The 25,131-nt window shown below is 43.4% G+C and overlaps 1 protein-coding gene across 1 annotated transcript; it reads right to left on the bottom strand.

Annotated features, from left to right (window-relative positions):
• Window positions 1–1,576: 1,576 nt before the first annotated feature.
• On the bottom strand, window positions 1,577–24,634 carry kif23 (kinesin family member 23). Its single transcript, XM_062977948.1, has 24 exons — window positions 24,493–24,634; window positions 20,362–20,431; window positions 16,877–17,005; window positions 15,971–16,076; window positions 15,433–15,569; window positions 14,762–14,871; window positions 14,515–14,685; window positions 12,486–12,527; window positions 12,057–12,169; window positions 11,836–11,957; window positions 11,606–11,708; window positions 10,668–10,747; window positions 10,462–10,581; window positions 9,977–10,136; window positions 8,561–8,725; window positions 7,954–8,111; window positions 7,535–7,708; window positions 6,730–6,909; window positions 6,050–6,373; window positions 4,400–4,630; window positions 3,420–3,502; window positions 2,899–2,980; window positions 2,719–2,789; window positions 1,577–2,572 (listed from the first exon to the last, which is right to left on the bottom strand). The coding sequence occupies exons 1-24, from the start codon at window positions 24,504–24,506 to the stop codon at window positions 2,503–2,505; spliced, it is 3,015 nt and encodes a 1,004-aa protein (XP_062834018.1). The 5' UTR covers window positions 24,507–24,634; the 3' UTR covers window positions 1,577–2,502.
• Between the last annotated feature and the right edge of the window lie 497 nt (window positions 24,635–25,131).

Here is a 25,131-nt window from a genome sequence, read left to right as displayed (position 1 = left end):
TATAATATATTGTATGTACATATAATTTGTAAGCCATTCTGAGTCCCCTTTAGGGTGAGAAGGGTGTGATACAAATGTAGTAAATAAATGCAGTAAATAAATAAATAATAAATTTTAGACATAGGCTCGCCCAAAGTCTGAAATGACTTGAAGGCACACAACAACAACAACAACAACCCTAATTAACTTGACTATCTCATTGGCCAGAAGCAGGACCACACTTCCCATTGAAATCCTGATAAATGTATGTTGGTTAAAATTGTTTTTATTTTTAAATATTGTATTCTTTCGTTGTTGTTGTTGTTGTTGTTTTTGCACTACAAATAAGACATATGCAGTGTGCATTGGAATTTGTTTGTATTTTTCTTTCAAATGATAATCCGGCCCCTCAACAGTCAGAAGGATTGTGGACCGGCCCTCGGCTTAAAAAGTTTGAGGACCCCTGGTATAGTGGTATAATTCAATATAGTAATATATAATGCTAATGTTGTTCTATGCTAAACTATAATATAGTGTATATACATATAAATTGTAAGCCGCTGTGAGTCCCCTTCGGGGTGAGAAGGACAGTATATAAATGTAGTAAATAAATAAATAATAATAATAAATACATTTTTGACTTAGGCTCGCCCAAAATCAGAAATGACTTGAAGGCACACAACAACAATAATCCTAATTCACTTGACTATCTTGTTGGCCAGAAGCAGGTCCACATTTCCCATTGAAATCCTGATCGGTTTGAGTTGGTTAACATTGTTTCTATTTTTAAATATTATATTTTTCTTTCGTTGTTGTTGTTGTTTTTGCACTACAAATAAGACATATGCAGTGTGCATAGGAATTTGTTCGGTTTTTTCTTTTCAAATGATAATTCGGCCCCTCCACAGTCTGAAGGATTGTGGACCGGCCCTCTGCTTTAAAAGTTTGAGGACCCCTGCTCTGGATAATCCAAGCCATTTTTGTAGTCAATGTTTCCAATATATCGTGATATTTTGGTGCTAAATTCATTAATACAGTAATTACAACATAACATTACTGCATATTGAACTACTTTTTCTGTCAAATTTGTTGTATAACATGAAGTTTTGGTGCTTAATTTGTAAAATCATAACCTAATTTGATGTTTAATAGGCTTTTCCTTGATCAGTCCTTATAATCCAAGATACTCGCTTATCCAAGCTTCTGCCGGCCCGTTTAGCTTGGATTAGTGAGACTCTACTGTATTAGTATTATTATTAGCTGCTCTAGGAGAGAAGAAGCAAGAACTATAATGATTAAATACAAATAATAGTGCTAGGAGTGGACCTAATTTCAGCTTTGTTGATCAGTGTCTATAAAATTCAGACTATAGTCTGTAGTGCATCCACCTTTTATTGAAAAATTAGACTCACCCCCCAAAAGATGGACTTGACATGCATTCCAATTATATATTTTATTTTATTTAACATTTAATAGAATATAAAATAGAAGGAGCCATGTGCTTAAAACAACTGAAGTATTTTGCAAGTAGGCTCGACCGGCTACCTCAGGGCTTTTTGCGCCTGTAAAGATAAGAGGTTTGGGATCAGTCTTCACAGGAAAACATGTAGTTCAAAAGAAGGTTGATTGTGGTAGGTTGGTTTGTAAGCAGATATAAAATGTTCCTCTTCCCATGCACCCAGATGCTGTGGCACCCTGGAGCTGCCTAAAATGCCTAAAGCCGAATTGGAGCCTGGCCCTCATGAGATTTATTTGTTTCTTAAACTTTTGCACTCACTTTGCTTTAAATTGATCAAAGTTTGTGGTTGTTAGCTGGCTTGAGTATCCTCAAGAAGGGCGAGGTATAAAGAGAAGAGGAAGAAGAAGAAAAGGAGAAGGCCTCCATTTCCTCTAGAAATTCCAGCTCTCAATGGACTGGGTGGAGAAGCACAACTGGGAACAAGCAGAGAAGCTGGGCCAAGCCCCTACAAGTGTTCATCATCCCATAAAGGAGTTAAGAATGAAACAGCCCCATTTCCTTTGGACTCAGGAAGGGGTAAAGGCCAGACCATCACCCCAACCCTCAGAATTGATCTAAACTACAGCAAAACATGGTGGGTTTCCTTCACCAAAGTCCCTGCTGTGCAATGAAGTGGACTGGGTGGCCTTGGGACTCAGGGGATAAAGCAGAGCCACAAACTTCATACCTCAACCACATGGGACATAAATGTAGGGTAAATACATATCATTGCAGACCAACACCTGGAAGGTGACAGGATGTCACCCCCCCCCCCAAAAAAAAGGGAGAGGGGAAAAAAAGAGGGAGATGGCCTTTCCTAGCTAGAAAATGTCACCTCCTACTTTGAGGCAAAAAGAACAAGTAGTGCAGGCAAAACCAAACTCAACCCCAAAGAGGTTGCCCACCTTTGAAATCCGCTCTATCTGTCAGGTCTCCCTGAGTTCCTGTTTGAAGGGAACCTTTCGATAACTATTTGTCTATATAATTTTACCTCCAAGACTGACTCTCTTTCCTGCCTGTTTAACTCATCTGGTAAAACTGCCTTGTTCTTCCCCTGAGCCGAATGGAACACCTCCACTGCATGGTGGCCGGAACCTATTTACAAGAGGCCGAACGGCAAGGGAAAACGCTGGACCTTCCCCTTGTGACCCCCAAACCAGCCTTCTCTCGCACTTCCCAGGGCCAGCCAAGCGCTTCAGAAGGATCCTGACCCAGCCTCTTCCCAGAAAACAGGGACTTACTTGGGCTGAGCATGGTGCTGATATCCAGGGCCCAGGTGTGAGCCAGCCTTCATCTCCACAGCGACTGAACACTGGTAAAAGGAAAGAGAGAGATGTATATGGAGAGTCCCACGATCAGGGAGGAATCCCATCCCTTCCTGCCTACCCCACATCCCACCCCATCCCTTGCTTGGGACTCACTCTCGTCTCCACATCGGTCCATTCGGATTCTGTGGCTTCATCCGGAGGCACCGGGCTCATGGGAGAAGAGCGTCTCTTGCGGCTGAATGAGAAAGAGACAAGGAATCCAAGATTCACGTGGTGGCTCTTGCCTCGCCGAGCACCCTCAGGCAACACAAATTGAAATGTATCAAACAACACAAAGGATGCATTCTCTAGATATGCTGGTCATATGAGGTAAGGAGCTGGTGACAGAATGGACTGCGGGAAGTGAGTGGAGATTCACGCAGAAGAGATGGGAGAAGAAGCTCACAAGGTATAGTGAGGAACGGACTGGGACAGGATGAGGCCCTTTGTGATCATATCTAAAATGTTCTTTATACCTTAGAAAGCAAATGAATAACTTGGACGCCTTTAAGCAAACCTTCACCTGAGGTGCTCTATTCTCAAAACAGAGGGAAGCAGAACACATTCATCACAGGTTCAAGCCCCCCAATCACTGAGAGGCCAAGAAGCATGAAGGGCGCTTGGGCCAAACTCACCCTGTTGGAGATTCTTGTTTCAGAGTCTCAATCTCAGTGAACTGGACGGCTTGTCCACCTCCTCGGGTCTTGTAAACGTCACCCTGGAAAAGAGAAGCAATTGAGCAGAGAGGCAAATGTCCCACCAGGGTTTCCACTATGCTCTGTTCATACAGATAAACAGGGAAAGCCAGAAGAGAAAGGTCTCTTATGCGTTATGTTGCCTGGCATTACATTCCTGATGTAGAAGCAAAGAAACAGATCTGAGTACAAAGGCTGACAATATTCTGGACATTCCACATCACTGAAGCCACACTGTGACCAAATAGTTCTAGGGATCAAAATTTCATCACATAATAGTTGTTACCACGTAATAGTTTGTCACCCATTTTTTGGATAGCAAAATTGATATTTTACCATTCCTTGCATAATAATCACATAACAGTTTGTGGATGATTCCCTCTTCCCTCCTTTCTTTCTACAAAGTCAAGGCAGTTTAAAAACTATGGCACTGAGATTTCTGGAGCTTTGCTCTTCTTTCCTTTCTCCAAAAAGTCCTATTTCAGATTTTGTCAACAGAAATGCCTTTGGAGAAAGGGGATTCTTCTCACTTCCTTGGAGGCAAGGCAGTTTAAATAACAAACAGAAATAGAACCATTGGTCTGAGGCTAAATCATCCCTTCTCCACCTGCTTTGGAGATAAAGAAGTTATTTAAAAACAAAACAAAACAAAAAAACACAGATTTTTTTCATCATATAATAGTCACCCCTTTTTTTGAAGAGATAAAAAGTGGCTATTATGTGATATAATATGGTATAGGGGGCATTATAGTGCAACCAAAAACTACAACTTTAGAGTCAGGGAGGATCAGATAATAAAACAAAGGTCTTAAGGCAGAGGCTCTGGGGCCTTCTTCACAAGTTCCCCATCTCCAGCCAGGCTGCTGTACAACTGTGTCTATGCTTCCCCCTCCAAGCCTCCCCGTAACAATCTGCATTACCTTGATCAGCTTTGTGGAGATCTCCCCGTCCGAAGCCAGTTCCTGGTGGGTCAGCATGTACTTGTCGCATTTGGCCAGGGCCTTTTCATTGGCAGCAGTCACTGTGATAGCATGGGGCACGTGGGGCTTCATGACAGTGTCCATTGGGAGGTGGGAGGGGGGCTTGTGGTCAACCCACCTCTCCCCAGCTGAGCGGGAGCGCCGGTGACGCAGCCGGACTGGTGGAGCATTCTGGTCAGGTCAGAAATGAAAAAAAGCATGAGCAGTGGCAACACCACCCCTCTTGCCGAGTTAGGGTATGGCTAGGCTGCAGAGCCAGGCTGCAAACCTGTTAGTGCATGCCAGTCATTTATTTTTCTATAGTTGCACAGGAGTAATGGCAGAGGAAAGAAGACCAAACCTGTCAGCTATGAGCAACCTCTTTTGACTGGCTGCTCTGTTCATGGCTTTGAACCTCCCTCCCTACTCCACTAACACCACACCCACCTGTACATAGTTACACCAAGGTAGTGCTGCAAAAAGGTTATGGGATGATTCTATTTGCATTCCCGACAGTTAAGGTTTACACTGAATGGAGGAGCCTTGGTTTTAGAGTATAAAGATAGATAAGACAATGAAAGCTAATGACACTGATGTGGTGGCATGCTGGGAATCAAGAGGAGTCAGATGCAAGGAGTGCTTCTAGAAACAGGCCCATTGTTTGGAAAGATAGAGGGTTGTCTGCTTATCTGACTTGTGTGGCATCTGCATTCTCCACTTATCTGCAAATGGGATTACAAATTCTAGGCAAGGCACACATCCATTGTTGTTCGCCTACTGTGTGAACTACACCCCCTTTTGCCTATAGCAGGGATGAGCATCAGTGTACTATTAAGTGGCTTGAATTCCACATCTGATTCTTCGTAACGGGTATTTGTTGGTGTTAAATAGTACAAGGAAGCTGTGAAATCTGTCGCAGTGGATTAAACAACTGAGCTGAACTTGCTGACCAAAAGATTGGCAGTTTGAATCCGGGGAGCCGGGTGTGCTCCTGGTGTTAGGCCCAGCTTCTACCAACTTAGCAGTTTGAAAACATGCAAATGTGAGTAGATCAATAGGTATCCCTTTGGCGGGAAGGTAACAGCGCTCTAAGCAGTCATGCTAGCCACATGACCTAGGAAGTGTCTATGGACAACGCCAGCTCTTCAGCTAGAAATGGAGATAAGCACCGCCCCCTGAGTTAGACATGACTAGACTTAATGTCAAGGGAAACCTTTACTTTATTATTGCTATCATAAGATGTTAAGAATAGTAATTCACCCGCTTTCTTTGACCAAAGATTCATTTTGGGATTTTGAAGATTTCAAGGGCAAGGAAACCAGTAGTCTGGTGCACGGGATCAGGGCCTGCTCATCTCTCCTCATGAAGAGACCAGCCTTGAGGGCCAGAACTGGTTTAGAGCTCTCAAAAACATTTCATGCCCTGGGTCTTCCCTTCTCAAGGAGAACCAGCCTCTTTGGTCCCCTGCACCAGCCTCTCATTTGGGGTGGGCAAGGATGTCCTTGGACTGCAGCTCCCAGCATCCCTCACATCTGGCCGGGCCTGCTGAGAGTTACAGCCGCTGCCCATTCTTGCAGAGCCTCCTCTCCAGTCCCAGCAAGGAGCACTAACCCTGCAGCAGAAATCCTCGTCTGCCTCTGTAGCTCCTTGACCACTCTCAGGGCCTCTGCTCCAGCATATGCCCCGCCGCCGCTCTGTCACGAGTGAGGAGGGCCCTGCTTGCTCTGGCTCTTGAGGTCTATTCCTGTCTCTGGCCATGCCGGGGTGCTTGCTGCCATGAGTGGGCGTCCTCTGCTCCCATTCCGAGATGCAGGAGGCCACCGAAATGCTGCTGCAAGAGTTAGAGCGCCTGTGCAGCTGGGGCTGATTTTGAGTGGATGGCAGCAGGGGGTTGTTGTTGCTGTGGTGGAGCTGAGGGACGCAGTGACTGGAAAGCTGAAGACAGGTGCCATTAGTGACCAAAAGAAAGAGAAGAACCCATACAGAAACCACATAGGAGACCGGTTAGTGGAGCCAACACAGAGAAATCCACCTGCTGCAAATGCTCCTTCCAACCTCCAGGAGGAAAGAGATATTTGCAGGCGATGGGTGAGAAGGAAGAAGGCACAAAAAGAAAGACACACAAGCCCTGGCAATGACCCACCAGACTCACAGGCAAGTTACTTTTATGGACTACGTAACTTTTGGCCCAAACCCCCACCCCCCACGCAAAGTCAGCCTGTCAGGTCACATCAGACATAGTAAGACACACATGTAAGAGCAACAAGGAAGCAAATTTGGAAACAACCTACAGGGACCGGTGGGGGAGACAAGGACCTCGGCATGGCCTTCTCTCTGTCCCTCTCCCGAGAAGGCCTCTCCGGTTTGATGGCCTTGGGCTCTGTAACAATGGCTTTCAGCTGCTTGAGTTTCTCATCCTTCACCCAGAGCTTGTTCTGCATCTCAAGTTGCTTGGCTGCCACCCGTCGCTCCTGCAAGGGAGAGCACAGGCTGAGTGCCAAAAAAAGTCTCAAACAACCTTACCAAACTGCCCCATTCTCAGATGACTGGAAGGGTTTTGCACTTATAGCACCATATTGTAGCAGGAAAGGGAACCCGGATTGAGTCAAGCAGGAGGACTATGTTATCCCACCTGTGGCCCCATTTACACAAACATGGAAGCATATATGCCCTTCAAGCTACTTTGGAAAAATGCAAACCCTCATGCTTTATTAAGCAGCACATAATACCCTATTCTCTGTCAACAAATCAGTCAGGCACAAGAAAAAGAAGGTTCAAAATAAGAACCAGAGCTCTCAAATCCCCCCTCTTCCTGGGAGAAGGTACAGTCAAATCTGAAAAGGGAGGTCCTACCCAGAAGGAGAGCAATCACGAGCCACAACCCCACCATCAACTCTCCTTCCCCTTATCAGACTTGATTTCACTGTGGGGTTTCAGATGAATCCAGGAATCTTAGAGCACCTCCACAGCAGATACAGGGATCTTACTGTACACAACTGTATCCCACAGGGAGCAAGTCATTCTCACCCATCCCTAGTGCTGCCTGATGACCATGAAATGCTTCAGCCTAAAAACAGAAGAGGCCTCTGAACTTACACATTCCTTCTCCCACTTTGTGGTTGTCTCTGTCACCATGCCTTGCAGCCGGGTCTCCATTCGGCGCTTGTCTGACACCTGGCGCTGGAGCTTCTGGGTCTTGTTCTCCAGCTCCAGTTGCAAATTGCGCTTTTCTTCCTCATAGATTGTTGTGGTTTTCTCTAAGATGTCAATCTAGGAAGTCAAATGTAAGTTACAAATCCAAAACTGTTAAGCAGAGGAGGAAGGAAAGCAAGGGCAACTAGTACAGGTAAACACATACACATACTAGCAGGAGTTGACAAAGAAGCATGCAAAAGGACAGCCTGTCAAGACAAATTTGACATTAAAGAATTTGACAGCAGTCTCAGATACCGCGTTAACACAAGATCCATACAATTCCGGGCAGATACATTTAGTGCCAAACAGCCCTCACTAACCTTGTATTCAAGTGTTTTTGATTTCTTCTCGAGGCGTTCGACTTCTGTTTTTTGCCCTGAGATGATTTTGTCCTTTTCGACCATTTGTAAATGTGTGTAGTTCTCTCTTGCGACAATGTTGGCATCAAGTTCTTGTAACATGCCCTTCATACAAAGAACTGAAAGGGAGAAGATCTGAGATTTCATCACATCATTCATCAAGAAAGCCAGGCCACATCTTCCAGGTTTAGTCACATTTGACACAGCGGCTTCATTCAGCAGATACAACATTCACACTGCTTCTACACATTGGGATAAGACTAGACACCTGTGAAAATGCTGCTCACCATCAGTGTGAAGCAGCCATTTTGCATCTCCTAAAGCAATTGCACTGAAAACAAGAACCTAATTTGTGTGTTCTTGGCTTGCTGTTTAGAAGTCTCTTGGGGGGGGAGGGGGGAGAGACAACACAAAATGAAACTATTGTAGGGGGTGAGCACAAAACTGGCACTAGTCCCTGGCACATTGGGAAAAAGACTTGCCGGTCAAACAGGAGTAGTCCTTAAATCACTCCTATTCCAAGAGGGGCAACAGGGATAGCTATCTGCAGGAAGACAGTCTGTCTTACCATTTTTGGCAAATTCTTCCCTCATTGCCTGCCGGGTGCGCTGGCGCTTTTCTAGCGCTTCAATCAGCCGAGGAAGAGTCTGGTCGTCATTGATGTCCAGAAGTTCACAGGATGGCAATGGGGGATAGCTCTTCAAGAGTGTCTCCATGGCAGACATTTCTCTATCTGCAGGAAGGAGATGGACAGATCAGATTGTTTGATACAAGCCAACAAGTATGAGGTTGGCTGGTCTAGGGTAGAGTTTCCTAAATTGTGAGTCCTGACCCGAAATGGGACCCCCTTAGCTCCATGTTGGGTCACAAAAGGTTTACTCTCACCTTTCCCGCCTCCAAAGTAGGAGCGGTGGCAATGGCTGCTTCTTTGAAAGAAGCTCATGCTAATAAGAGTTAGGAAACTGACCCATCTTAAAGTGTGTTTAAATTCTATGACTGCCACCTCCTGCTGAATTCTAGGATTTATAGTTTAGGAAGCTCCATGACCTTACTGGCCAGCACCTCCAGGCATTTACTGCCCTTCCATCTGTCCAATGGCATCCCTTTACTTGGAGGAAATCTGATTTTTTGTTGTTGTTATATTAAGGATTGCACCTTAATCTTCCAACAGAGTTTGGTTTGCAATGGAATGGGCCCTCTGCACCCACAGCTTAGATATCTATATCGATCTCAAATGTTGACTTTACCATTTTATCTAAGAGACATAATTTTATTACATTCCCTTGCATATCATGGGATGTGAGCCTACATAGGTTTGGGTATCCACTGCAGGTTCTGGAACCAAACCTCAGCAGACGCTGAGTGCCACTGTATTTTACTTTAAAAGTTTGGCTTTGATATATTTTGGAGTCAGGCATGCCCTAATTGTTATTACTGCGGTACAATTGATCTTCCATATCCACAGATGCAACCATTTGATTTTCCAAAAAGTTTGATCTGTTTTACATACAGGCAGCCTGCAAGTTTTGAAAAAGAGAGATTCTGTAGGTTTCTTCTTAAGTTGAATTTGTATCCAAGTCAGAACAGGTAATTTTTTAAGTGTAACTCCAGCCAAATTTTTTTCCACATAGGGAAGAATTAAGAACACTGTGGTGTTTGTTTTGCTGTTTGTGCTCCTGTTCAGATTTAACCTCACTTTCTGTCTTTCTGATATTGAATTTTGAAAAATCAATTCCTTGTGGAAACAAGGATTGGTGATAAAGTGTCAGTTGAGACATCTTTTCCCCATAATAGCTCTTTCAGAAGTGAACTTCCCTTCCAAGGGGTAGATTTCTCTCTCTTCCTGTTGTCTAAGCCTCGTTCTTAACTAGGAATCATTTGTAACTCGGGGGTTGCTTTTACCTATATATCCAGGGCCACATAAACATTTTTGAGTAAAAAGGGGTTTAAGAAGCTCAGGTCTAAGGGGCCACTCAAGACTTGCCTCTGTCGACCGGTCCGCCTCGAAGCTCCAGCTGCCGGGAGAGCTCTTCCTGAAAGGCCAGGTTTTTAAACCGCCGGCCAGCCATCAGCCCACAGAGAGGCTTGTCAGCAGGCCTAGCCACCTCCACTTCTTGAGTGATCTCCGCAAATCGCATGACTTGCTAGAAGGGAAAAAAGTATTTATGAGCACGTGGGAATTTGGTATTTAGATCCCAACTCAAGGCAAGTCACTCTCTCTCAGCCTCAGAGAAAAGCAAAGGAAGACCGCCCCCCGCCCCCCTATTCTACCAAGAAAGTCCCATGAGAGCTTTGTCTTAAGGTCTTCATAAGTCAAAAATGTCTTTAGTTGAACTTAAAAAGATAGATTTACATTTTGTGTAAGAGGTTTAAACACACTGGAAGTGATCTAACTAGTGTAAAGTTGGTTTGAAACCAAGGCAACCTAATCCTAGCCAGTTTTTATACATTTAAATAATAGAAAATTACCAGACTCTCATCATAGTCTTCAGCCTTTGGGTTGACACAGACAATCATGCGCACTTTTCCTTCCCCATCAAAGTAGTTCTTGAAAAGGTGTGTCAACTTTGAGTCTCGATAGGGGACCATCTAAAGAAAGAATTTAATGAGTTCCCAAGTTCTCAGAACTTAAGGCCAGAGACAAACCGGAACCACAGAAACAAGCAGCCACAAACCTTATTAGTGGCATATGTTTGGTTTTCCCGCAGAACTTCAATACAGGTTCTGAGCGTCATCAGAGACTGATTGATGTTACCTGAAAAAATGGAGACCATTAGTCTGTTCTTTCCCAAAGTAAAGGCTTGAGCACACAGGAATCTTTTATCAGTTTGCACTTCTGTTTCTCTGCTAGTGATTGGCTTTCCACACCACATTAGGAAGAGGAATATGCTCCAACAAGAAACAATGCTTGGAACACTAAAATCAATTTGGCTTAACTAGGTTCTAGTTTAACGACTATTAAGGAAGATAAATGGAAGATTCTACACAGGGCCATAACTGTCTCCCTATCAGATGAGTCCCCAGAATCTGAAATAATAATAATAATAATAATAATAATAATAATAATAATAATAATAATAATAATTTTATTTCTTATTTACATCTCCTCAAGGCAGGACACAACAGTTAAAACCACATCATCATAAAACATTATGCAAAATATGAAAATGTATCTGTATAGTATATATACATATACATATATATATATATATATATATCGATCCAATCCCTTCTGGCATGTCAATCCAGTGATGACTGCCAACCAAAGAAATCAGCAGAATGGGTAGCTTGCTCTCATGAATTCTTTAAAACAGAACCCTTTGATAAGGAAAATTACTGTTCTCTCTAGCAGAAAAAGGTGGGTATTGAAAATGTATGATGACTCTCTGTCCAGCAGGGTGTTCTCAGAGTAAGACAACTCCTAGTGAGCAATATTTTTCTGCAACACCCTCCTATGAATGAGCATCTGCAAAAATATAATTTTTACTGACAGGGGAAGATATAGAAAGATGTCCAAGCAGGATCTCAAAGGGGAAGATGGAAATGGGTACCTGTTTTAGACCAATTGGGTAAGGACACAAATATGGCAGTAAAGAACATCAGCAGCACTTACCTGCCTCACGCAGTCTGCTTCCTTCCGCTTTTGTTCTGTTTGTTCGCTCACTTCCGGCCAGGTCAACCAAAGATAACTGGCTCAAGATTATCAGTTCTCTGTCCTAGAAACAAGAAGGAGCCATTGTGTTAACCAAGAAAAAAACACCATAACCACCAAGGCTTATCTATTGAGATAAGCACACCACCACCACTAAGAACCCTGCTTTTGCAGTCCTTCTCTAGTTCCACCTGTAGAACATTGTCGCCATCTGCATCCAAAGGCGCTTGGATCAGTTTGATAAGAAAGACACTGTGTGAACGGCTAGATTCTCGATTTAGCTGAGTGTTTGCAATGCGCCTCTTCTTTTGGCCTGCAAACAGAAGAAACAGATAACAGTCAGTTTGATGCAGCCACATATTGGGAACAATGGCAGTGACTCACAAAATACTGGGACTGCGAAATTCCCTACCTCTCCAGAAGACTTCAAAGGCTTCCTCTGTAGACTTGACTTCCACCTCTGTGCATCCTGCCACATACATATTGTGGTTCTGATCTTCACGGAGACTTCTGGATTGCGGAAGCCTGTGTTAGGGCAAGGAAGTCCTGACATTAAGCCTCACTCCACGAACACACTTATCGCGAGTGACAGGAAGCCAAACTATCCAGCCACACTCTAAGGTCAGTTAGATGGGACAAGCGGCCAGCCAAAATTAGTTCATCCAAGCAAACAAGAGGAGCTTCAACTTGTCACACTGGGAGGTAAACGTTTGCTCTGGCACATGCAAACTACCAATGGCAGACTTCTAGTTAAAAGGGGAAGAAGGCAAACTCCACAGCAATAGTAGGAGAAATCAGTTATCATGACTGCTAGAGAAAGAAAATAAATCTGTGCACATACAAAAATTCAGGGTTCCGTACTGGAGTGCCACAGGTGTTCCACCTAGCAAAGAAATGCAATTCAAGTGTTACATGCACACTCACTACTTTTCAAATTAAAGTTGAAATATGACTCATGAATCTTTGGTAGCCAATTAGAAAAGGGTCAGATCCAGGCCTGCAGAATTTATCAGTAGTAAGGGGCCAAAAATAAAATAGGCAAAGCCTCTTTGGGTTGCAGATAGGTTTTTAGCACCACACTTTCCAGGGAAAGCTATAATAAGAGGTTAACCATTGTGCAAATAAACCAAAGTATAAAAAGGGGAAGTTTTACTTAATATCAATTAATCATACTGACAATGCAAGATTTTACATTTATTATGCAACCACATTAACGGGAAAATTATTTTGCTATTAACTAAATATAAACTGTAAGAAAACCTAAAAATGCATTCAAGCCTCTACCACTTAGCCACCATAAAACGCCAGTGAAAATTAGAACAGCATTAAAAAATGCATACCCAGACAATACTGGGCACATAAGCTAGTTATTCATAAATGGTTGTCTTGTGTGAGTCACACACTGCTAGACAAAGGTGCAGACAAACTCTCATTCTATCAGCACTATTGGCTGACAATGGTTGGCCTGAAGATGCAGGTGAAATGTCAAGGGAAAATGCTGCTAGAACACAGCCATTCAACCCAGAAACTATACAACACCCCAATGGTTGGACCTTTCGCTGTCTGCCTTCTGTGGGCCACAGGAAAGCCTTTTCCAGGGCCAGCCCCTGGGCCATATGTTGTGCAGGACTGTTCTAACCAAATAAGGTTTTTGGTTCCAGCAGCAGCCAGCATTGGGCTCAAGAGTAAGTTGTCTTAATATCTTTGCACAACTTTAGTAATAGATTCCCAAAACTTTTAATAATAACAACTCATGTATAAAAACTGTTTGGTTGGCCAAAACCAGTTTTATCAACACACCTGTAAAAATACTCCTTTAACTTTATTTTTGCCATGTTTTGGCATTATTTCTGAACCTGAAGCTTCAAATCAAACAGAACTCGTTGCCCCCTGTAAAAGGAAACCTTTAAGGCAGGGGGGAAGTTTTATTTTGATATCCCACCGCTGCCACCCAAAATATGTAAGGGAACTATTCAATCAGGAAAGGGAAGATTATTTCTGCTGTCACCTTTTTGAGTTCAGGAGCCTTGTTTTATTTCTTTGAGGCTTAAGAGGTGAGCGTGAGACTTTGCATATGATGAAGCAAAAACTATTTGTTTCTTTGACTCTTTTGAGGCATATAAGCTTGATGGTTTTCAGCAACATAAATATGGTACAAATGGTTGTTGTATGTCTTTCAGGCTGTGGTACAAATGCTTGATGGTTACAATTTGCTTTTGAATCCTTCCTTTATGAAATTCCTTGGCTTTCCATCCCAAAAGACTTTAATAAAATTACTTTCAAAAACTGTCTTAAAACTTAAACTGAACTCTGTAATCCTGACTAAACTGCACTTTAAAAGCTAAACTGCACTTTTAAAAAACCTCACTAGGACCAACTGCCCTCTCTGAGCTCCTAGCTATCCAGCTATCACTATTAGCTGCCCAGCTAAATCTCTAACTGGACTCCTGGGAACCAACTATCTTCTTAGCTGCCCCAGCTCAACTCAACTGCCTACAATGTTCAGAAAAACTGCTCCAATTGACATTTTAGCTCCGCCCATCTCTCGTGCCTTAGCATCTGCTTATTTGCATCTGGCCAATCAGACCACTTCATGCAAACAATTACTAACTAGCTCCTCCCCCTGGCTTCCGCTAGAAAGGAGCCACAAATGTCTGCCTAACTTCCTGGTTTTTTACAAAATAGCTGCTCACAAACCAACCCTTCAATGTAGGCCACATACTAACTTTTCCTCAGGTAAGTCAAATCCGTTACATCCCCATAAGAAAAGAGCCCAAAATCTGGGATCTAACACGCAAACCAATAAATTGCAGCTCTATCCCTTGAGCTTGATACAGTTGTAACTGGGCAAGTGGAAGCCCTTTACTCACTTTGGCTTTGTGGGGTCGATGGGGGTTTCATCTAAAAGGTCATAGATGTAGTTATTATAGATCTCAATGTAGGAGACAAACACGCTGTAGACATTGTCTTCGTCGATTTCCCCTGCTTTGCAGTTATCTTGCACATTAATCATGTCAGCAATTTCTGGATCTATTTGCCGCCTGTTGAAAAAACGCAGTAGAATAACAAGCAGGTTTTGATGGAAGGAAGTGTTCCCAGCCCCCGAGGACCACTTACTTGCTTGATGGAGTTTTGGGGGTCTGGAGTATTTGCCTTTTCTGACGCTCCAGCAAAGCATCCACATCACCTTGGACATCGACCCCATTCTTGTCGTCGAGCTTGAAAACCTACAGAGGGATTTCAGACAGTAAGGAGTGCCTCATCAATATTACTGCTGTTGAGTAACTTCAAAAAGGAAAAGGCATTTTAAAATGTGAAGTAACAGTATCAGTTTTGATAAATCAGATGCTTCCTGAGCAGAGCAGTGAAACAAACAAGCTTCAGCAATTACAAGAACAGAGTCAAGCTTTAAAAGTTATGAAAGACTTTACTGAAAGCACTATATTTCTATATAGAAAAGTTAGGGCATAGCTATCTAACTATTTAGCTCTCTGGAGACACCTTGTCTCTCTCCATGCTCACAGGAGAAGAATAAAATGGAAGATTTAGGGGCTGGCCATGTGGCTAGAAAACTTCTAATAAAAAGATGCATGTCCCTAAGAAGAAATAGCAGGAGAGAAAGAGAGAGGGCAGATAAAGAGGGCAATAGGGGGAAGGGCATTTCCCTGCAAATGAACTTTTCTGCCCATCAATTTCCTGCACAAGTTTATGAGGACTATAAACTTGTGCGGGATATAGTTGAGTTCCAACAACTGCTAGCTTCGGCTCCAAGGCAGGAAGCAACTTACATATCGTTTAGCCTGGAAAGATCCAATGCTGTTGAAGATCATGTCCAAGCAGCGCGGAAGCAGCCCACCTTCACCAGGGGAGCCTGTCATGGTGTGGGTCTTCCCACTCCCTGTGACGCCATAGGTGAAAAGCAGGCCTGGGATTTAAAGACACAGAGCCACAATCAACATTTTAGAGAAGAGTATTTTCTTTGTCATTGGAAAAGGAACTATTCTACCAATGTTTCCTGGTCTTTATTTTGGCTGCAGCTAATGCACCAAAGTTGGCAATCCTAAAATCTTGGAAGAATTTGGTGTGGCGTGTCCATAGAAATTTATTTTGAAAAAATGTGTGCCATTTTTAGCTGCAAGTACCAAACTATGCAAGTCATTAAACTAGATTTCCTGCCAGTGCTGAATACACAAAAGATCTAAATGCAATATTATTATTTCACATCCTTATCAAGACTAGGCCACAAATGTTATGGGAAATGCAGTTAACTTGAAGAGGAATATTTGGTTTTAAAACTTTGAAATATTTGCAACAGAAGCAACGTACCATTTTTTCCATGGATAAGATCTTCTACCAAAGGCCGAGCAACCACATCAAATACTTCTCTCTGAGTAGCAGAGGTGCCAAAGACTTCTTTAAAGGAATACTGGACCTGGAGGAGAAGTCAGAAAGTTGCTATGAAGCAAGAGACAAGAGGCATTTGCAACTGTTTCTAAAGTGCAGATTACCTCCTGCTTCCAACTGAGGAAGTCATGGGTAGCCTTTCACTTCCCCACAGTAAGTCCCAAAAGAAAGCTAACTGCAAAACCCACAAATGCTGCAAGTCTCCATATCAATCCAAAGTAGAGATAAGTTACTTGTTCCATGAGTTCTCTCAGGTTTCACTTTTTTGTTTGGGGTGTCTCCTACTGCCCCAGCTAACAAAACCAACAACAAAACATACATACATAAAAACTAATTTACTAATTTAATTTTCCTCTCTATCTGTTTGATGGGGTTTTTTTTTTGTTCTGACTAATATATTTCTTAAAGAGAATAGACAATTACATTTCTATCTTTAAAGACATATTGCTAACTCACAAATACTGTACCACAATTAGTCAATCTCCCCAATCTCTTATTAATCAATAAATCCCCAATCTCTCTTGAAGTTAGACAGATACTTCTCCATCAGCCTAATCAATTTGTTGATCTTAACTATTTCACAAATATTTGTTAGCCATTGTCATAGACTGCAGGCATTTCTTTCCCATTCTGTTTTATACTCAGAAACAGTACATACAGTAAACTTTCACTTCTTTGAAGGGCTCACTCTTGCCTATCACAATCTGTCTCACACACTAATCCATCATCTACGTTTCCCCAAAGAAAAAGGATCCTAGAAGATGCAAAGCAGATCCACACAGGAACTCAAGAATCACATAAATTGTGTAACTATGCAGCAGCCATTACCTCTTTGTACTCCCCATTGCGAACAATGCGATATCCTTCGGGAGGATGAACCTGGACTGTTGTGCTGCTGACAATCTCTATGCAGCACTCTTGGTCCGGCACACTCACAGGACGCACACGGCAGTACACCTAATGGGACAAATGAATGGAAACATCAACACTTGCACATTAAGACCCTTGCTATGCCAGGCAAGTGAATAAAGGTCTTCTTTTCTTTCCAAACAAAGTACATTCAAAGTTGGACATCTGTTTCCATGTAACTGTTTAAGAGTATGGTTCCAGTATAACTACAGTAAAACTCCGCTAAATTGAGCCCCACTCGTTCGAGCGTCCAGGCAATTCTAGCCAAATTCCTCCCCCCCCCCCCCTTCACTCACCCTGCCAGATCCCAGTGCTGCTGGAACCTAGCCAGGTGAGTGAGTGAGCGAGGGATGGAGGGTGGGCTCGCTCTTTCGCTCCTCCACCATGCTGGGCGCCAGTGCTGCTGGCCCCAGCATGGCGAGGGAGCCGAGGCACGGGCGGGTGGGTGAGTGAGGAGGGCTCCAAAAGTCCTCCTTGCTCATGCACTATCTGGCTGGCTCCTCCTCCATGCTGGGTGCCGGTGCTGCCGGCCCCAGCATGCGAGGGAGGCGAGTCACGGGCGGGTGGGTGAGCGAGGAGGACTTTTGGAGCCCTCCTCACTCACCCACTTGCTGGCTGGCTCCTCCTCCATGCTGGGTGCCAGTGCTGCTGACCCCAGCATGCGAGGGAGCTGAGGCACGGGCGGATGGGTGAGCGAGGAGGACTTTTGGAGCCCTCCTCGCTCCAAAAAGTCCTCCTCGCTCACCCACTCGCTGGCTGGCTCCTCCTCCATGCTGGGTGCCGGTGCTGCTGGCCCCAGCATGCGAGCAAGCCGAGACACAGGAAGGTGGGTGAGCGAGGAGGGCTCCAAAAGTCCTCCTCGCTCACCCACACGCTGGCTGGCTCCTCCTGTGTTGTCGAAGGCTTTCATGGCCCAGATCACAGGGTTGTTGTCAGTTTTCCAGGCTGTCTGGCCATGTTCCAGAAGCATTGCGATGTTTTGGTGCTAAATTAATAAATACAGTAATTACTACATAACTTTACTGTGTATTGAACTGTTTTCTGTGGATTTGTTGCAAAACATGATGTTTTGGTGCTTAATTTGTAAAATCATAACAAAATATGACATTTAATAGGCTTTTCTTTAATCCCTCCTTACAATCCAAGTTATTCGCTTATCCAAGCTTCTGCCAGTCCGTTTAGCTTGGATAAGTGAGACTCTACTGTAGTTAACCCCAAGCAGCTTACCAAATCTCAATTAAATCACAGCCAAACATTTCGACTTTTTGGAAGATCAAAGAATTAAGATGTTAAATCTCATTTGAGCACAGAGCAGTGTTATCACTTTAGTGATCACAATATCAGACCAAATCACTATTAGACATCAACAGATGTTTATGTTAATTAAGAGAGCTAATAATTAAAATTCATATAAAAATGTACTGACTTCTAACAGTTTTTTTTATTTCGTGTCAAAAGCATTGTACATTTCAAATAATGGAAATAAAAATAAAATTTAAAAAAAAAAAGAAATCACAAGCAACTAAATAGTTTTGGACCAAAAGCGGGCAACAGCAACCGCATTGTCTGTAGCTTTAAACAACTCCTCCTCCGTACATGAGGCAAGGCATTGTGGGCAAGCATACATATGCTGAGTTGTTTGTTCAGCTCCACAGTCACACAAGGTGGAGGATTCCTCCAGGTAGTGCCACCTTGCCAAGTTGTCTTTAGATCTGCCCACTCCGCTTCTGAGTCTGTTCAGGGACTTCCAAGTTGCCCATTCTTGGTTTGCCCCAGGAGGAAGACCCTCTTGGAGGGCCATCCAGTTAGAATTGCCAGGTTTAGCTGCCCAGAGGGACACCCTTGCTGCTGCTGGAGGAACATCAAGAGGAGTGGTGGTTCTCATGAAGCCCTTCCTTGATTTTAGTCTGGTGGGAGGCTGATAGTCATGCAGTGGGTGGCTTTCACAATGTTCGACCTTTTTTCTCTCACCGTTAGCAGCAACTTCCCGTCGCACGTCAGGAGGGGCATTGCCAGCTAACTTGTAGAGTTTATCAACAGGTGTAGGTTTAAGGCATCCCGTGATGATTCTGCATGTTTCATTCAGTGCTATGTCCACCTGCTTTGCATGGGCAGACTTGTGCCAAACAGGACAGGCATACTCAGCAGTTGAGAAAGACAAGGCCAGGGCTGATGTTCTTACTACTTGTGGGTCTGCACCCCATGCGCTGCCAGTCAGTTTCTGCAGGATGTTATTGCGTGCAGCTACTTTGTGCTTGGTGTGCATGCAGTGTTTCCTATATGTTAGTGTTCGATCTAAGGTGACACCAAGATATTTAGGATGGAAACAGTGTTCGAGCTCTTGGCCTTCCCAAGTAACTTTCAGTTTCCTGTTGGCTTCGCGGTTACGTAGGTGGAAAGCACACACTTGTGTCTTGGAAGGGTTCGGCTTCAGGTGGTTCTCTTTGTAGTAGCTGGAGAGATCTTTCAAGGCATTGGTGAGTTGCTTTTCAACTATTTCAAAATCTTTTGCTTGTGTTGTAAGGCCAAGGTCATCAGCATATATAAAGCTCTTTGTGAGTGGAGGTTGTGCCTGATCGTTCGTGAAGATATTAAATAAGGTCGGTGCAAGAACGCTGCCTTGGGGTAAACCATTCTTTTGTCTCCTCCATCTGCTTTTCTGGCCCTGAAACTCCACATAGAAGCTGCGGTTTTCTAGGAGGGTCTGGACAGTTTTTGTAAAGTCAAAGTCCCGGGTGATATGGTAGACTTTATGCAGAATTTTTCTATGTTGCACCGTGTCATAGGCTGCCGTAAGGTCCACAAAGACTGTTCCCGTAATGCAGCTTTTCTCATAGCCTTCCTCGATATGCTCAGTCAGATGAAGAATTTGACCTTCTAACAGTGATCTGGTCTGATCTTCTGATCACTAAAGTGATAACACCTTGCTCTGTGCTCAAATGAGATTGAACATCTGTTACTATGCACACAAACCCTTACTAGCATCAGAGGATAAGACCAGATCATTGTTAAAAGTCAACAGATTTTTATATCAATGAACAGATCTAATAATTAAAATGCATATAAAATGTCCTGACTTTTAATATTAATCTGGTCTGATCCTAGTAAGAGTTTGTGTGCATACTAACAGAATCTCTAATAAAATTATATTACACGTAATTATAATCAATGCTGTCATAATGTCACACATGCTTTGTGAACATCTCAGGTCCATACTCTGAACTAGCAAAGCTGGGGAGGAAACCTCTTGAATAAAATAATTTAAAGTGCCCTTCAAATCCCATTGTTTTCAGAAGGGGGAAAAAGATCATGGGATACACTAAGTCTTATTTGGTGGGTATTATTCTGCCTTGCTTCTGTGCTAAACATTAAGGAGTGTGCTCTACCCGAGAGCAACTGCTTACCCCAACAGGGTCCTTCAAAGTATCTTTGGAGGACTTCTTTTGCACATATCTACGAGGCGTTTTAGTTCTTCTGGAAATCAAAAAGAAACAAGCATCAGAGAGGGCCATCCAAAAGCTAAGGCATGTATTTCACAAGACAAAAAACCCAATCCTGACCGCTCAAGACAGTTAACGTAGATGACATTAAAATATTGATTCGGATTTTTAAAAAACACCCCAATTGCGTGTAATTTCATTTCCAGATGACATTGATGTATCGCATAACTCCTTTCTTACACAGTTCAGTTACAACTGAAGACACATCTGAAACAGGTGAAGTCTCAGGTGTCTGCAGCAAAAAGCTCAATAGGGGGGAAACAGTTCAGGACCTGCTTATCTTTGCAATCTCCTCCCCCCCCCCCCAACCAATCCACACGGGCCTTAAGATCTGCCGGGGAGGCCCTTCTCTTGCTTCTACCTTCGTCTCAAGCGTGACTGATGGGACGAGAGGGCCTTCTCGGTAGTGGCCCCTCTGCTCTGGAACTCTCTCTCCAGGGAGATCAGACTAGCACCTACCCTGCCCACCTTTCGCAAAGACCTAAAGACGTGGGTGTTCCAGTGCGCTTTTGAGTAAGCAGTCCCACCAGATACTCAGCCTGCTTACAACTCATTATCAGTTATTGCACTTTATCACTGTTCCTTACCCTTTATGGTTTTAGTATTTACTGAGATTGTTCCTCAGGCTTGAATATCCATAGGCTTGAATTGTCTCCCCAATGATACAAATTCATATTACATATTTTAAAAAACATAGCCTGGAGGTAATTCTATACAATACTGGCATACACATCCGGCAAGTATATATGCTAGTTTACCAAATATGTAAATATTTAATTCTGTTTTCATATTTATATCCTGTAGGTTTTTTAATGATTGTTTTTAATGTTGTGATCTGCTTTGGGTCTCGCTCAATGTAGACAAGCAGGGAGATTAGGCAGGCCCCCACCCTCCTTTCTTTTCGGAAGAGCCTGAAAACCTGGCTCTTCCAGAAGGCCTTTGATGATTGATCCTTGTAGGATCGACTTACTTGCCTACTAAGCAATAGACCCTCAGGTATGCTTTCTCAGGATTACACTTAGCACTTTAATTACTACTCCTGCTGTGTAATTACCCCTCCCTTATGACTTGATATTTTTTCTGCACTTTGGCCCAGATCTTTTGATCCAACTCATGATTTTAACATTATTTTGTATACTGACCTTTTATGACTGTTTTATCCATGTTGATGTTTTACTGTTGGCTGATTTGTTTATTGTTTTTGTTTTGATTTTGTGCTGTTGTGTCCAGGCATAGCCCCATGTAAGCCGCCCCGAGTCCCTTCAGGGAGATGGGGCGGGGTATAAGAATAAGGTTATTATTATTATTATTATTAATATATATAATATTATCAATATTAATAAATATAATAACAATAATAACACACATTTTGGTGCCTCAAATGTAAGACCTGTTTCTGGGTATATTTGAGAATATTTGAGGATTACTGGAAAACAGGAGAAGTTCCAGCAGACTGGAGAAGGGCAAATATTGTCCCTATCTTCAAGAAGGAAAAAAAGAGGACCCAAACAATTACTGTCCAGTCAGCCTGACATCAATACCAGGAAAAATTCTAGGGGAGATCATTAAGGAGGCAGCCTGCAATCACTTAGAGAGGAATGCTGTGATTACTAAAAGTAATCCATCTAATGCTGTGATTACTAAAAGTCTCCATCTTGTCTCCTTGCTCCAGCTGAAGGCCCCTCCTACCAGTAACATGCTTTGTGTGTGTGTGTGTGTGTTTGTGTGTATATATATATATGTGTGTGTGTGTGTATACACACGCACACACACACATGAATATATATAATATTAATATTAATAATAATATTATGTTGTAATACAATGTAATAATTATAATTCACTATTATAATTGTATATTTATATTACATGCAATATTACTAATAATATTGCAATATAGTTGTATAATATAATATATTGTATGTATATATACTTGTAAACCGCCCTGAGTCCCCTTCGGGGTGAGAAGGGCGGTATATAAATGTCGCAAATAAATAAATAAATAAATAAATAAAAGTCAACATGGATTTCTGGGACAAAATTAACAAAATGAATTTCAACACGGACAATTGTAGGATACTACACTTAGGCAGAAAAATGAAATGCAAAGATACAGGATGGGTAATGCCTGACCCAACAACAGTCCATGTGACAAAGATCATGGAGTCTTCGTGGACAACAAGTTGATCATGAGCCAAGAGTGTGATGCAGCAGCTAAAAAAGCCAATGGGATTTTGGGCTGCATCAAAAGGAGTAGTATCTAGATTGAGGGAAGTCATGGTGCCTTTGCATTCTGCTTTGGAATACTGTGTCCATTTCTGGGCACCACAGTTCAAAAGAGATATTGACAAGCTGAAAGGTGTCCAGATGAGGGCGACTAAAATTATCAAAGGTCTGGAGACCATGCCCTATGAGGAAGTCTTAAAGAACTGGGTGTTTACCCTGCAGAAGAGACAGGAGATATGATAAGAGATAAAGATTATCCCCTGATGTTAAGTCTAGTCGTGTCCAACTCTGGGGGTTGGTGCTCATCTCCATTTCTAAGGCGAAGAACTAGTGTTGTCCGTAGACACTTCTAAGGCCTTGTTGCTGGCATGACTGCATGGAGCACCGTTACCTTCCCGCCGGAGCAGTAGCTATTTATCTACGCACATTTGCATGTTGGAGCTAACAGCGGGAGCTCACCTTGCTCCCTAGATTTGAACCACCGACCTTTTGATCAGAAAGTTCAGCAGCTCAGCATTTAACCAGCTGCACCATCAGGGGTGCCAGGAAATAGGATAGGTAAAGGTAAAGGTTTCCACTGGCGTTAAGTCCAGACATGTCTGACTCTGGGGGTTGGTGCTCATCCATTTCTAAGCCGAAGAGCCGCCATTGTCCATAGACACCTCCAAGGTCATGTGGCTGGCATGACTGCATGGAGCGCCATTACCTTCCCGCTGGAGCGGTACCTATTAAAACTACTCACATTGGCATGTTTTCGAACTGCTAGGTTGGCAGAAGCTAGAGCTAACAGCAACCGCTCCCGGGGTTTGAACCTGGGACCTTTCAGTCTGCAAGTTCAGCAGCTCAGTGCTTTAACACACTTTGCCATGTATAAATATGTGACAGGGTGTCATAACGAAGAGGGCATAGGCTTGTTTTCTGCTACCCTTGAAACTAGGACACAGTGCAATAGGTTCAAATTACAAGAAAGGAGATTCCACCTGAACATTAGGAAGAACTGCCTGACTGTAAGAGCTGTTCTACAGTGGAACTCTCTGTCTCGGGGTGTGGTGGAAGCTCCTTCCTTGGAAACTTTTAAACAGAGGCTGGCTGGCCATCTCTCAGGGATACTTTGATTGTGCTTTCCTGCATGGCAGGGAGTTGGACTAGATGGCCCATGTGGTCTCTTCTTAACTCTGTTATTCTATGATTCCATGACCTGCTGCTTCCAAAAAAAGTATCAATTTCCCAGTCAGCCCTAGTTTTTGAGATACTAGGGCTGCTATACAACTCTTCACTCCGCTTGCCCACAGAAAATCCTGATAAACACACATCTAAGGAATCCAATCGGAGCCCCGGTGGCGAAGTGTGTTAAAGCACTGAGCTGCTGAACTTGCAGACCGAAAGGTCCCAGGTTCAAACCCGGGGAGCGGCGTGAGCGGCCGCTGTTAGCTCCAGCTCCTGCCAACCTACCAGTTCGAAAACAAGTAAATGTGAATAGATTAATAGGTACCGCTCTGGCAGGAAGGTAACGGCGCTCCATGCAGTCATGCCGGCCACATGACCTTGGAAGTGTCTATGGACAACCCCAGCTCTTCGGCTTAGAAATGGAGATGAGCACCAACCCCCAGAGTCAGACATGACTAGACTTAACGTCAGGGGAAAACCTTTACCTACCTTAAGGAACCAAAGCGGATGCAGTCTATCCAGTGGAATTTTCTGTGACGATTAACAAAACGGTTCGAGGGAGAAAAGGCTTAATAATAAAGCGAATATTCTTGGGCGCCTTTTCCTCCCCGCTTGTCTCCGTCCAAATAGCCCATCACTCACGCAGCCGCCTTCATGGCTCCACCGCCTCTTTCTTTTCTTTCCTCTCTTCTCTATTTCCCGAAGCTTCAGTTCAAACTTTCCCTCGCACAGACGGACTGCTTTAATCCAAATCCCTCCAATCAGGACGCAGAAAAGAGGAGAAAGAGGCGGGGCCGCCTCTCTTCTAGCCTTGAGGGACGGGGCACGACGGTTGGTTGCCTGCCTAAGCGCAGGCGCCATGAAGAATTGCAGGGAGGGGGAAAATTGTGCGAGCGGAACCTAGTGGTTTCCAAGGCAACGGAGAAGCCTACTCGAGCTCAGGCTTCGAGAAAGCCTACTAGGCCATAGGGGAAAAAATTCAGGAGTGTTTGGGAGCTACGTTTCTTATTTTAACAATTTTTCTGTTCCATAAAAGGATCAGCATCTCACGCCAAGCTAGGGTGAAAATATGCTCACTCAAATGATATTGATATTCAACCTCCTATTGTCTTTTAAGACTGTAGGACCATGTTTCAGTAGCATTTTCTCCTGACATTTCACTTGCATCTGTGGCTGGCATCTTCAGAAGAAATTCAGGTGAAACATCAGGAGAGAATGCTGCTGGAACATGACCATACAGCCCAAAGAACTCACATCAACCCAGTTCTGAGTCTCCTTTGG

This window comes from Anolis carolinensis, chromosome 4, assembly GCF_035594765.1.
Source record: "Anolis carolinensis isolate JA03-04 chromosome 4, rAnoCar3.1.pri, whole genome shotgun sequence".
NCBI classification, from domain to species: domain Eukaryota; kingdom Metazoa; phylum Chordata; class Lepidosauria; order Squamata; family Dactyloidae; genus Anolis; species Anolis carolinensis.
Note: the sequence above shows the minus strand (reverse complement) of the source record. Positions and strands in the feature narration are given on the sequence as shown.

Bases quoted from the DNA above. Each gene is read 5' to 3' on its own strand.
- kif23 (XM_062977948.1), bottom strand. The intron at 16,077-16,876 runs GTAATGGCTGCT...CTTCTCCTCCAG, and splicing joins GCAATGGGGAGTACAAAGAG to GTCCAGTATTCCTTTAAAGA. The intron at 11,958-12,056 runs GTAGGGAATTTC...TTCTGTTTGCAG, and splicing joins CTTTGAAGTCTTCTGGAGAG to GCCAAAAGAAGAGGCGCATT.